At 35.9% G+C, this 15,789-nt stretch overlaps 1 protein-coding gene across 1 annotated transcript in view; it reads right to left on the bottom strand.

The window, feature by feature from the left end:
• The window catches only part of PRKD1 (protein kinase D1), a 1,412,470-nt gene that overhangs the window by 277,123 nt on the left and 1,119,558 nt on the right, over positions 1-15,789 (bottom strand). The window contains exons 13-14 of the mRNA XM_044073466.1: positions 10,753-10,805; positions 1,949-2,021 (exon numbers count right to left, since the gene is read on the bottom strand). Coding sequence (XP_043929401.1) covers positions 1,949-2,021; positions 10,753-10,805 — 126 coding nt within the window. The remainder of the gene's footprint in view (positions 1-1,948; positions 2,022-10,752; positions 10,806-15,789) is intronic.

Raw genomic sequence — 15,789 nt, forward strand, 5'->3', positions numbered from 1 at the left:
CTTATAAGCTGTTTAAAGTCCACTGCTGTAGTTGTATCTTTAAGTTTGTTTATGGTAGCCTTTTGTAAATTTTACGTTTCTTTGTGGTAGCATTTCATTCTGGACACTCCTTTACTCTGCTTTTATATTAGGACTGGGATTATTCATCTAGCAGTAGTAGGTGTTTACCTGGTCCATCTGAGCTGGGAAGCGCACAAAAGGGCTCTATTGAGCAACATTATCCTACAAAACGTATAGGTCCCTCTTGTAGTCTCGGCGCTACCAGCGCAGTCTTGTCAAATTAAACTATTCCCCTCATTTAAAAAATATACAGTAAGGGCCTAATATCATGGACGGGGAGTTTCCTCTCATCTCGATGGCAAACCTGGTAGACATGGGTATCCTAATACAGCAACTGTCTCATGTATACTGACAACCACTTACTCCTGAAACAAACAAATTCTCTATATGAAAGATGTAGTTACACTATGAAATTGAAGGCAAGACTCTCACATAAGGACAAATCAAATGTCAAACAGGTTGTCAGTGCGTGCGCACACACACACACACACACACACACACACACACACACACACACACACACACACACACACACACACACACACACACACACACACACAGATATACACACACACACCAGTGTCTCAACAAATAAGCCCATAAGGCATAACACCACAAAACCTATTGTCTTGGACATAGGTGACTCCATTGTGAGACACATGGATATTAAGGAACTGGTTACAGTTAGCTACCATCAAGTCACTCAAGCACTCAAGTCACTCAACCACAAGTACTGATAAGGCTCCATCATAGTCCATGTGGGGTGACTGACTTGAGATGCATCTCACTGGATTGTATGAAGAGAGACATACATGATTGAGCTCTCAGATTATATGTCACATGCAGGTATAAGCCTAGCCTTAAGCAGCATTATACCTTCTCCACGGATTATGCCACAAGACAAACAAAAATGATTGACTTTAACAATTGTCTTAGAGTTTGGTATCAGTCCAAGGGGAGCCGATATCTGTCAGCCTGGGAAGCTATGGTCGACAAGCCATGCTGCTTTGCCAGAGATGGTCTGCATCTGTCTCCTCTAGATTTTCGGGTACTGGCAAAGGCATTAGCCACCAGTATTGTGCCTTTTTTAGGCAGTGTCAAAATAACCAACCTCCCGACATAAATAAATCCTCTTCAGATAATCTCAAAGTACCTCTACTTAATCCTAGGAGTCTAAAGAAGAAACTGCACTCCCTGGAAGCACTCCTCACTTTGAAAGATACTGACATCTGTGTAGTCACTGAGACATGGTTCAAGGGCATGTAAAGCACCCTGGCCGTGCAGGGCTACGTCTTCCATATGTTCAGACCACAAACTGGGTGTAAAAGAAGCAGAGGAGGTGTATTCATCTTCATTACACATAAGTACACCTCGAGACTGGTTAAACAATATGACTCTCTTGACCTACTCCTTGTCTAAGTAACTATAGGCAAAGCTCCTTACCACATCATAGCTAACTATAGTTCCCCACCATAAAACAGGAATAGCATACTGCATACTTGGGACTTACTGGAGTCACTTGCCATACAGCCAACGCCTTACTCATGGGTGATCTTAATTATCCTGCCATCAACTGGAAAACATACATGACCACAACATGCTGGCTCAGAGGTTCTTGGACTTTGTCCATGCAAATGCTTTGGAACAGCATAGTCTGCACACCCACAAGAGCCTCAAATGTCCTAGACATAAAACTCACTAACAGGTGAGAGCATTGCATAGCATATATTTGAGATCCAGAAGGAAATAATATGTACATTGGAAAATATAAATAGCTGCACATTACCACATCTGAAGTTTGAAAACAAAGACCATATTCTACAATTAGTTTTATTTTCATTTTTGGCACTTACTGTTTGTCTATAATATGTAAATAGGTTATACCCACCACCATAAACAATTCCAAACTGTCCAGATCCTAATACTTCATCAGGGAATATCTGATATACTGTACTGATATCCTGTTGAAAAAATTAAGAAGTATTTAGATTTATTGCATGCGTAAAGCAGACCATTAAATAGTTTACACAAAAGTAAAATATGATACACTCTTCACATTTCTTTCCAGGAAGATATTTGTATAGATCATTCCAATAAATTACTGCTGCATTGCAATAGTTCTACAAGACAAACAGACAAGTGTTTTCATTACTTGATCTGATTTTAAATTTATTTTAACAATCTGTATATGCTTTAGCTAAGGTCTTCAGGACTATATCTGTGATTCCAGTACACAGTTGCTTTGTATTTTTGCTGTTTTAAGTGCTCTAACTGTTGTTATTAAGCCCTTGTTTCATTCTTCTGTTGTGTATTGAGTATATGTCAGGCTAGTTCAGGACTTGTCTGCATTGGGGCAGTTTCAAATCAGTCAGCTCATTGACTGTTTCTCTCTCCCGCTGCTGTACTCTGCTCTTAAACCCAGTGTATCTGATGTTGCCAGACTCTTATGATAATTTCCAACATAATTCCCACCCTGTACCTGTTCAATGGCTGTTGACAATAAGCACGCAAGTATCATTTTGCCAAGCCTTTCCCCTTAAACTATCCATCAGGGTAAAACATCTTTGAATAAATTGCTTAATATTGAGGGTACTAAAACTGCTTTCATTGATTTTAGCATCACATTAGTGATTTTTACTACAATTAGTTTATGGGTTCTTTCTGGTGGCAGAAGAAGGTTTCCAGGCTAATTGTTTTGTATTAAATTTAAATATTCATTAGAAAGTACACCCATACTTATAGTTAGCCCTGCTCCCAGAGTCTTTCCTGTCGGTATCATGGACCAGCACTTCCCCACAAATTCTCTAGCCAGTCTGACTTAGGTGGGTATCTTGAGACAGTGTAAGAATTGTCTCATGCTGTCTGACAATCATCATTACTCAAACAGCTTAATACAGTGTGTGACAGATGTACATATATAATATACTTGGAGGCAAAATCTCACACACATTAAACTCAAACACCAAAATCATCAGCAGTGCACCACACATTCTATCTTTCCAAGGACACAACAATACTCATAATGCATTATATGCTGGGGTTCTAAAGATTAACTAGCATAAATCTCAAAGACCTCCAAAGCACAACACAGGCATAAAGCACACTCAGCTTATTAAGCCTACTTTCTCACACAGCACAAAGAGTCCCAAAGTCACAGATGCTGAGCCTGTAAGGCAGGCACCAATCCAACTAAACATTCTTGTTCTAGGTGACTCCATTGTAAGATATACTGATGTGCTTCTTACCTGGCTGAGCAAGGAAAGAGTGACAGTTAGTTGCTTGCCTGGTACCAGGATCTATCAGATCCCGCATGCACTCACCAATGAGTACCAGTATGACTCTAACATAGTTCATACCAGTGTAAGTGACATAAGGTGTCCCTCCCTGGATTATACGAAGAGAGACATGATGGAGCTCTTAGATTACCTGTCCAAGTCAGGAATGAGCTTAGCACTTAGCAGCATTCATCCCTCTCCAAGGATGATGCTGGCATATGAGCAAAACAATAATTGACTTCAATAATTGGCTTAGTTTTTGGTGTCATTCAAAGGGGGGAGGGGCAAATATTGTCAGCTTGGGAGGATATTATCAATGGATCATACTGCTTTGCCATGGTTGGCCTGCATCTGCCTCACTAGGGATTCAGTTATTGGCAAATACATTGTCCAGCCCCAGTGTCTTTTTAGGCAATGGCAACATGGCAAACCTACCAACATAACAAAACAAGCAAAGGCAAATACGAAGATGTTACTGATCAATGCGAGGAGCCTGAACAAGAAACTTCACTTCCTACATGACCTTTCTCATATTGGATGACACTGGTGTCTGTTTAGTGACTGAGACTTAGTTTAAAATAGTGGAGAGCACTCTGGCTGTGCAGGGCTATAATGCTTTCCCCATGTTCAGACCTGGTACTGTGCAGGAGAGGAAAAATGTTGGAAGTGTATCAGCACAGATTCAGAAGAGACTCATATCAAGGTTTATAAAGCAGCATGATGCACTATAGCTTCTTTATGACCAAATAACCATCAGAAAGGTCTCATACCATATATTAGCTAGCTATAGAACTATTTCTATGACAAAAGAAAGCCACAACACCAATCTATAGGAACTGGAAACACTCAGTTTTAAACCCAATACCATTTTCCTAGGTGATCTAAACTATCTGACTATAAACTGGGAAACCTATACCACCACAAGCACAGAGATTACTGGACTTTGTTAATACAAATGCCTGGAATAATTAGTCAGAGTACCCACTAGAAGGAATAACATCTTGGATCCTGTCCTTTCTAACACTGGAGCATCATGCACCATCCCTTGCATATCTTCAGCACTTATTAGGTCTAACCATAAAGAAGTTTCCTTCAAAAATAAAAATGAAACCAGAGATCCACTCCACCTAAGGTACCTTTAAAAATGTCTTTAAGACAAAATACCTACTCCTAAGTGATACATTAGCAAGCTTTAAATCCCCACCAAACTCAGTTAACGCCATTGAATATGCAAAAATGTATACCACCACACTATACCAGCACATAGACACAGCTGTACCCTGCAGGAATAAGTGCAGGGCAAACCCCAGAAACAAGCCCACATGGTTTAACAATAATATCAACAAGTTTTATAATAAAAGGAAAATAATTTTGACCAAAAGTAAGAAGAGTAATTCCAAAAATGTTAGTGTCTTTGGCACTGAAATAAACATATTTATTTTACCAGAGCAGCTGGTACTTCAGCATCTGTGGCTTTTAGGTAAGTTAATGCAATAACAATTGTCAAGCCTTTACAGCCAGTCCAATTCAATCCAATCCAGTCCAATCCAATCCAATCCAGTCCAATCCAATCTAATTCAATCCAATCAATCAATTAACTCAACATGCTGGAATGGTGGAAGAAGGAAAATTAAGAATACAGCTTGGAGCAATGATAACATATTTCAATAAAGTATTAACTAAACACTACACAAACTATTAAAAGCTAATTTACATTGTGACAAATTATGCCAAATTACATCCCTAGAACAGATACTCAGGAACAACCCTGTGAACTGATTATAGTGGAATTATTTCCATCTTTACTAGCTTGTTGTCATTGCCTCAGATATTAAAGTATCACAATTTAAGATAAACCAGAGTTCCGTCTCTCCATTTTTTTAATTCTAACATTTGGCATAATAGGAACAACCTAATAATGATTATAGGACATAAGGACACTGTCATTTCTGAATACTTTAACTACAATAGAGTGCTTCTTAACTTTGTTACACTATGGTTACTGTCTGCGTTGTCTTTTTGTATCATCAAAGCACCATAACCACTAGAACTGATTAGATCTTTAATCTCTGTGGATAACATACTAAACAAAATCATATAGCAGATGTATTTATAGAGCCAAAGCTGTAATGTCTTGCAATCATAATTAAATAATTGTGTAATAATTGAAAGGGATAGTTATATTTCTGCATGTGTTCAGAGCAGCTGGGACTTCCCCACATTGCATTAATCTGAGAAATATTCGGCACAACCAGATTACTCTTTCATGCGTCACTCACTACCTCTTGTCTTCCTCCCCATATTTCATCATTCAGATTTCAGCTATTTAATTTTTGTTTCCATTTACCATTGCATATGATTAACAGGTCCAGAACCTGATGTGCTACAAGATAATTACAGAATTATTTTTCAAGTCTTAATATGTACCTGTGTTATATCATATTCTTTCTGTATGCGTCTGGCTTGTCTTATTTTTCATCTTCTCTATCCATTCACTTTACTCAGGCATAACTTTTTTAACCTGATAAATCACTTAATTTATTTGACAAAAAACTTTATAAAAATATAGCCTGAGGCCGTAAACAGAATCAATTATATCTCCTTCTTACAGTTATGTAAACAGAATGAATTGCATTACTAACAAAGCATTACAAAGATATTTTTTGAGATAACTGAACTATATTCTGAATTGTTTATTTTGCTTTCATTACTTGGAAATCTTTCTGATTTGAGAACTTTTACAGTGATGCCATCTGAAAAAGTAAGATTTAAGACAGATATTGAAATGTTTCGGTCCTTTAGTTTGATTTGTCAGAAGGCATTTTGAAAAGATCTTATATGGTAGGTCCACAAATTTTTATATATAAAACAAAATTCCACTGCAGGGCTAGTCACCTGGAGGTGTAAAACCTTGGCTTGAAGTGATTGCCACTGCTGAAGTGACACCCCAACCACATGTGCAAAATGGGAAAGGAGGTTGAGGATGGATGGTTCACAAATTTTTAGATGAGAATGAAAAAAGAAACATACAAAACCTTGTATGATTTTATAAGAAATAAATTTGATCAGATGAATTTGATACATTGTTGCAACTCAATGTCTAGATTAATGGATGAAGGTAGCAAAATGGGTACAGTTTTATATGAATTTCAGAAAATCTTTTGAAAAAAATCATTGGAAAGTTGAGGCTTGGCATGAAAGATATATTTAAAAATGGACACGAAATACTTTTATTTTTTTCAAGCAATTGCTAATGGAGTAGAATCAAGTGTCTTAAGCAGAATACCTCACAGCTCTTGACCTTTCTGTCTCAAGAATCAGGGAAAAAGTCAAAACTAATGAGGGACACAAAACTCAAACAGGGGACACTTTTATGTGTTGGTGTTCTTAAATCAGACAGCTGTTATAATAATTAGATATGTTTTAACATGCATTTCCTCAATGATATTAAGCAATAGTAATAATTACTGCTATTTGTAGCGATTTAATTCTCTGCTGTCTTTATGAAAGTCCAAGCCAAATTATGAGGTAAAATCAGGGATGTTCCTGAGTTACTTTGTAAGACCGATCTTGCTTTATTTTTCATATATATGTATTTGTGGTTTATATCCATTTAGTCAAAAGTTTTTTTCTGGTCAATGAAAAAAAAAGAAAAAAAAAAAAACATGTGTGATCAAAAATCAACTCCATGCACACATTTTTTTTTTTTCTGCATGAGACTACAGTACAAAAGAAATCTAGAAAATAGTCCTTTCCCCACTGTAGTATTATCTCAGAGTTAGTACATATAATTAGTAGGGAGTGTGAGGGACACAGCTTCCACATGGATCCATGCAAAAAAAAAAAAATGCTTAATTTTAGTTTTTCAATAAATTGGTGATTGAGATTGTGAGCTCGATTGGTTAAGATTCAATATTTTTTCTGATACGTATATATATATATATATATATATATATATATATATATATATATATATGGTGTACTTTCCTACAACTAAAATTAACTTTTTACAAATGGGAAAGTACATCCCCACTTTAATGAAAGTGCAGTTTTGCTTAAGCTCACTAGACCGAACCTACCGCACCACAATGGAGGACATTGAAAAATGGGCTATGTCCTCCACTGTGGTGTGATAGTCACAGACATTAAGGTTAGGGCACGGGTCAAGGTAAGGGGATAGCCCTACTAACTATCTCCTTACCCTAACCCGTGCCCTAACCCTAAGGTCCGTGACTATCGCACCACAGTGGAGGACATAGTCTGATTTGGAATGTCTTACACTGTTGTGCGGTAGTGACGAACCTTTGAGTTAGGGCAAGGGTTAGGGTAAGGGGATAGCTAGTAGGGCTATCCCCTTACCATGACCTCTGCCCTAACCCTAAGGTTCATGACTATTAGCCCATTCGGTCTAGCAGGTTCGCAAAAGTGCACTTTGGAGTTAGTGTGGGTGTACTTTTGAAGTTCGAAGTAGTGAACTTTTGTTCTTCAAAAGTACACCCATATATAGATATGTATATATATATATATATATATATATATATATATATATATATATATATATATAGATATATGGATATAGGTATATAACAAGAGTGATTAGAGATATGGACATAGCTAATAAATCATTTTTGAGTTCAGAACATGTTTAGTGAATTTGCATGAGATACAAACGTTGGAGCTGTGGTGGTTGTTAGTTTATTAGATTACAGAGGAAATTAGTTATGCTAAGTAAGCAGGCTGGAAAACAACAATTAATATTAAATGTGGTGACGTGTAAAGCAATTCATTCATGAAACTACAGAAAGAGCTGTCAACCATCCATAGATGCAGACAGCACATCTGCTAGCAAGAGTCCCTGTAAGCTGCTGAATGCAACAAATATTAGGACCACAAATTTTGTGAGTCTCTGCAAAGAATTACAGAATGAAAGCTGAAAAACACCTTAATCATAAAGATGTTGAATGGACGTTGAAATGGGCCTCCATAAGTAGTAGACAAATTTATCTGTTCCAACACAACAATGGATCTGATATAAACCAACCCTGTTAAAACAAATTACTGATATAATGAACCTTCTTTTTCTGTATAATGTTACTGAACACTATAACATTGCCAACCAGAATCCTGAGGAGAGGGTAAAGAAGAAATAAAATGTTGGAACCTGCAGCATCAACCTCTCTGCTGTCCATCACCCCCTGCAGAACCCATGTTAGCATTTGCTCCTGTATCCACAAAGCAGTAGGGAGATTCAATATTCAGTTTTTCGTCCTACGAGTATGTTTGTCTCAGGATTCTACTCAGCAATATTATAGCCTTCAGCAACATGTGAGTAAACTTTTTATATATGTGTATACATGTATTTACACACACACACACATATATATATATATATATATATATATAAATATATATATATATATATATATATATATATATATATATATATATATATACATGGGTCTAATTCAGAAGAACAAAATCACACTTACCCGAATCAATAAATGTGGAGACGACTTCACCAAAAGCACAAATAAATGAACACTCATAAGACTGGAAAGTTACTCTGGGAAAGCAACCACTTGGCCACCATGTTAAACGTTGCCACTTTCCTCACTGTTGTGCAATCTCGGACTAAGTCTATATAGTGAGTGGGGTGCGGAGGGCTGTGAGACATTGGGGGGGGGCAAAGCCTGCCATACAGGTGGGTTCAAATTGCTTTGATGTTTTTGTGGTGCTGGAAACATAGTTAGTTACCTGGAGTTTCCAGTCGGTGATCCAAGTGTTTATTTATTTGTGGTTTTGGTGAAGTCATCTTGAGATTTTGTGATCCGGGTAAGTGGTATTTCATTCTTCTGAAACTGACCCTTAAAAAAATATATATATATGTATATGTATATATATATATATATATATATATATATATATATATATATATATATATATATATATATATATATATATATATATATAGATAGATTTATATGTATATATATATATATATATATATATATATATATATATATAGATATATATGTTTATATATATATATATATATATATATATATATATAAATATATGGTTTACTATTAAAATGTGGAAAATCAAAACAATTTTCCACATTTTAATCTAATTCATTTTCCAAAATTGGTAATACAGAATTACCAAAATGTTGGAAATGGTAACCATGGAATTGACATTTGAACATCGGAAGTTCCAATGTCGAAAGTCTGTGTAACCAGTAATATTTTTGCAGGGGGGCAAGCCCTTCTGCCCCCCCAGCCCCCCTGCATATTATATATTCCAACTCCGAAACCACACTACAATGAGGAAAAGGGTACGTTTCCCGATCTCCACTGTACTACGATCTACTATCAGTGCATTGATCCCATATCAGTGAATACACACTACCATTCTCTAATGTGGATTCGAACATTTCCAGATTGGCATTATGGAGACTGGAAAATACGCATTCCACCATCGAGGATTCACATAAGTGCCATTCCACATTTTGATAGTAAATCTCATATATATATAAATATATATATATATATATATATATATATATATATATATATATATATATATATATATAAACTGTTATATGAGTTACCTCTGCACAACTTTTCTCTAGGAGGAAAAAGTGAATCACTTATTGACACTAACCCATTAACTCCTATTGGAGTATCATGGTACATATAAGAACAACATGGTCATGGTGTACATGTCTGGATGCATGAATGTCTGTAGGTACATGAATGCAGCTGACTTGGAGGGAGTGTGTCTGTATTTTGGATGTTTGGATGTTTTTGCATATCTGTGTGGAATGTCTGGGAGTGTGAAGGTGGGTGCATGTGTGGGTTGTGGGTTTTATGTGTGTGTGTGTGTGTGTGTGTGTGTGTGTGTGTGTGTGTGTGTGTGTGTGTGCGTGTGCGCGCGCACATGCATGTGTAACCAGGTGCTTATGCTTCCGTAATGCATACACTATAAGTAGAACACTAGATTGGTCACGTCTGACAGTGCACAGGTACAGTAATAAGCCACTAATCAGATGTTTCTCAGTGTGGATTTACCATGTCTCTGAATTCTCTCCGTTACATTGCACTGGCCAGTTTAAATTGTCATACTTAAACCTAATTTTCATGTAAAGTGTTCATCATCCCAGTATCTGTCAGTTATTCACAGCAATGCACTCACTTCACTGTAATATCTTGATTACCAATATTTTCTGATATCATTTTATCCATTTGTGACAGCATATTTATTGCACTACATTATTAGTCATATATATCAATATGCGAGGCTACAAATATGTACTGTTATCTATGCACAGCAATTAAAGGCATCTCTATAGTGACAATTATCTTCTCCCATTTTACAAGTTATAATAGATAAATATTGTTGTAAAACTGTGACTTACCACATTTTCCTGAATTTGGCAGTTTGATACTGAAATACTAACTGAAACTTCTCCTGAAAAATAATGAAGATCCTTGTTTTAAAAACATTAAAAAAACACAACTGTTTGACATTCCTTAATTTTGTCATTCATTTAAAGGGCTGAGCCTGAATTTGGTCAGTGCACTATACTGGTAAACAAATATAAATAAATAAATAATCAGTTGCATTCTTCACTGTAAATAAGATTTAAGAAGATGTACAGCATGCATTAATGGGAACTGGCCATTACCATGTTACTGGCTAAATACATTCAGTTGACATGAATAAAACGTATTTCATCATGCATAATTATGGATCAGCTCTATCTCACCCCCCCCCCAAAAAAAAAAAAAATGACAATTTGTACTTCTTTGCGAAAATGTGGGTGGTAGTATAAAATTAACAAAAAAGGAGAAAAATAAAGGATTTGTAAACATGTTTACTCAAAACTGATTCCTTAGTCAGAAAGTGAAAAAAATAACAGCACTTGTTGGCAAACATACCAAAAGTAGTCATCATTCTGTTTACTAACAAGATATATACAAGTGAAAAGTCCCAGTTTCTTAATATTAAGTTTACTGCTGGTGATATTTTATATCAGGTCCCCCAATTCATCTACAATTCTTGGAAATGCTGACATTTACGTTTGTGAAAAGCTTAAACAAGCCTTTATGATAACTGTGTCTAATGCATCAATATTCAAACTTCATATGGAATTAATCTGATATGGGTCAATAATTGCAAATAATTAGAATCATCTCATCTGTATGTAGCAAAGAAAGAGCAAGAGGAAGAGTCTGACTAAATCATGTCCTGTAAAACTCAGCATTATTATTATTATTATTATTATTATTATTATTGTTATTATTATTTGGCTTTTAGTAAACAGGGTATTTTGCATTTGGTAAACAACAGGGTATCTATCTCCCAGATTTACACCACTGTTCTTCAGTCGTATGCAGACATTTGTGAAATCTTCAATCTTTGCAATTTATGTAACAACTAGTTCTCCATATCAGCTGCCATTATAATAATTTGTTTCACTAATCTAGGACAGATGGCTCCTAAGGTACTGAGGAGGGCACTGATTGGATGACTTCATGTTTATAGCATGTATGACAGTCGCTACTCTGGGACAATAATCAAGGACCCTCATTTCTCACCACTGATACCAGTGAGGGTTGGCCACTAGAAACAAAAATGAAATACACACAGTATTTTCAGAAGCAGATCTGTGCACCAAGCACAATTTCCCTTAAGAGCACATGAGAGCATCTCTCTCTCTCTCTCTCTCTCTCTCTCTCTCTCTCTCTCTCTCTCCAGGCCCCAAACAAGACTTAACAGTGACCATTTTGGAGCACTGTATCCCTCTTCCAAGTAGCTGACTCACACACTTGGATATTTGATTTTCACACACAGATACACACACACACACACACACACACACACACACACACACACACACACACACACACACACACACACATGCACACATGGGAAAGGCTGGCACAGATTTACCAGCTGTGCCCCCTCAGACCTCAGACTATAATGTAATTACGCTGCCACCAGTCAGCTAGTCTAAGGCTCTTACAGGGCACCCAACTATACAGAGTAAAATTAATTCTAATACAAATGGTAGAGTTTGACCAATGCAGCAAGGATTTCAGGAGCGGCCACAATGTCAGAAAATATTCTACTTTGGTAAAATAATTTTTAATATTATACAAGTAAATTAGAAATACAGGCCATCAAATATTGCCCTGTAGGACTAATGATTTTATTGGAACCCAGAGTCTTTGTAGAGGGGTACCCATATTATCACACAGAAAACAAACAGCACATCATCAAATTAAACCTGAGGAAAATCAAAGTAATAAGCTTGCAAGTCTCTTCAGAGTCATAAACTTTACTACACCCTCTAAAAACCCTAGTTAGTTATCATTGACTTTTTCTGTCCCCAAGTAGTCCACTCTTTTCCCAGAACCTTCAATTGTCCTCCAGTTTGTAAATCCCTGCAATCCTTCATATTAAACCAAGTATGATTACTTCAGCTTACTGTTCGTTAAAACTTTTCTTCTTTTCCAGTACCTAACAATAAGAGCTGTGCTGACATATGACATGAGACATCTTGATTTGTTTTTAATTCTTTTCCAAATTATATATTTTCCTGCTGTGTTTCTTAAGTAAAAGTCCCAAGCATGAGGACCATATGGCAAATCAATTGCCATTTTTTCACTGTCAGTTTCCTAAGATGAACTGATTGTTGGGCATTCTATAACAAATTTCATGTCAGCTTCTACTTTACTGTACATCCAGTATTTATCACCAAACATTCTCTCCCTTATTTCAAGACCCATTAGTTGGTTAAAGCCATCCATGCAGAATTTACATTATGTCCTACACATGATGCAATTTATTTATTTGTTTATTGGTGTTTGATTACTGGGAAAGTCCAACTGGGCAGAAGCCCATTTTCAGCAGAGGCCCTGGGATAAAAGCTCAAATTATTATAAAACATTTTTTAAAACAATAATTTTACAATCCTCATAAATAAAACAAAAACATCTGCAGTTTAAATAATTCTAACCAATTAGACATAATATAAAAACATTGATTAAGAATTGATACAAGGTATATGACAATCATTTAATATTTAGAGAAATTTTAGACAGTTTGTAGAGAAATTAAAGGTAAATTAGTCTAATACAAATAAGAACTGCAATTTGAAGTGAGGGAAAAACAGGCTTATGATATATGAAACTCCTAAAAACAGCCATAGTTCTCCCTCCAGGTTCTTCTAACCCTGTGTTTTCACACCATTACATTTGAAGTCCCTGCTCAGCTCGCTCAATGCACTCTTAACTGATGTTAGTTGCACTGGGTATTTATTAAGCACTCCCTATCATTTTCTGTGAGTTAGTCTTTGGGAAATTGTATTTTGCTAAATGCTTCCCTTTGTATTTCCTTTATTCCTATCATCAATAATTCCACTACTCACTACTTGGCACCACTGATTATTCTGACTACTTTGTGATTTCTTATTTCTTCTTCATTATCCTGAAACTTAGAAACCACCTGTCCTCTAAACTCTCACTTTCTCACATAAGGGAAAATAATTGAACTCGCTAGCTCAACTCTCCTATTTTTCTCATCTTCTACTTTTGGATTCACTAGCTATTTTTTTTTTCACATAGCATGGAGCATAACCTAATCAAGGATCTTCAAATCCCTGTAGTAATGTATTCCACTTCTTTCTTCCTTCTCTCTTACATGAGGCCTACAAATAAATGCTAAAATCTAATGCAAAGATGATGAAGTAGGGGGGGCATCCCTCCACAACCTGCTTTCTTGCACTCCAGGTTTCTTTGTACTCCTTTTATATTCTAAAACATAATTTTCTACATCTTCTTGTGTGAATGCTAACAAACTAGTGAGCATGGATCACCTGATAATGCTCTAAGACATGAAACTCTTTGCTACCATTAGTTTTAACATATTGCTTCAAAAAGAGAGAACAACCCTTTGAACCTCCCTCCACTTTTGCTTTTATGGATTTTCATCCTTTTACCACCTGGATTCTACTTCACAGTATATGCACAGAAATGTCTTTTAGCCCAAAATATTCTAGAACTGTTTGTTTCTTAGTTGTCTACACTTTCCCCTACCCTAACCAAATCTAGTCCCATTCCTTCCCGGACTACATTGGATTATAGGGTGATGACTTTTTTAAAACAGCTTACATGTATATATTACACTCAGCTGTGCTGCATCAGTGTTTAACCATCTTTATTTTATCTGATGCATACAATCAAAAGGTACAAAGCATCTATTATATTCCCAGGTATGAAAATTCCCAGTGCATTGTTAAATACTTGAACGTAGATTTATTTATTTGTTCTCCTAGTAAATGGATCCATGCATGGACACTTTTCAGCCAAAAAAAAAAAACTGGACAAAGATACAAGGAAAAAACATTGGTGAAGTGCATGGAAGATAATTAAAATGTCTGAAATTTCAAATAAGAGGGATAACTTATATATACACCTATTATGAACCATATATGAACATTTACAAAAATAAATGTACTACAAAAAAAATAACAAGACAAGAATCAAATAAAGTAGCTGGTTAAATGACAACAAAAACTACATTAAACAAAAACAATGTGCATTTAAAATAAACAATACCAACATACCGAAATATGACTTGCTAATCAAGAAAGCATTACAAAATGGCAACACCATTAAAATAGCTTTCATCTTACATACAGGTTTACCAAAAATTATGTTTAGATTAATTTCACCCTATATTGAATCTCTTTTCCTCTTTGTTAATGGTACGATTTACATTCATAGATTTTATTACTGTTGGGTTTGTATATCAGTGTCATTTTCTTTCCATAGATCTAAAAATACTGTCTAAGGAATCATACTTGTACAAACAGTAACACACTGTTAGTTTAATGTACATAATAAAGATAAACCAGGAAGTAATTTGCATAGTAAGATTATTCCATTGCAAAAGGTTCTGGAAACAAAGGGCAGTGTTTATAGTTGTGCTTACGCTGCAGGAATTTGTGCTGGCTTCACCTAACTACAACTTTGTCATCATTCATTCAGGGAAGCTGTGCTTAGACTCAGCTACATTAGTAAGCTTGCAAATAAGCTTATGCATATTAGACAGCAATGATATGCAAATGAGGAGTGGCTACAATTTGTGTAAAATCCTATACAGATAAGGCATCTTTCACATCTGTTTGTGATTCATATTTGGTTTTTTATGTGCTTCTGCGCCAAGCGCATATACCTTATAAAAGGTGAAGTCACACCTTTTCTGCCCGCTTTATGATTCGTGAAGCTGTTTACTGTAGCTGCTAGCTTGGCAATTTTTGTTTTGAATTGCTCATTTCTGCAGTGCCAAAACTTCAGGCATAAAGTAGCACTCACCACCTGAGAAGGTACACACAAAGACAAAGGCTGAGTCAGTCTAACTTTGCTGACCAAGAAATACTCAATAG

Source organism: Protopterus annectens, chromosome 6.part0 (genome assembly GCF_019279795.1).
Source record: "Protopterus annectens isolate FY-2018-M chromosome 6.part0, PAN1.0, whole genome shotgun sequence".
Taxonomy (NCBI): Eukaryota; Metazoa; Chordata; order Ceratodontiformes; family Protopteridae; genus Protopterus; species Protopterus annectens.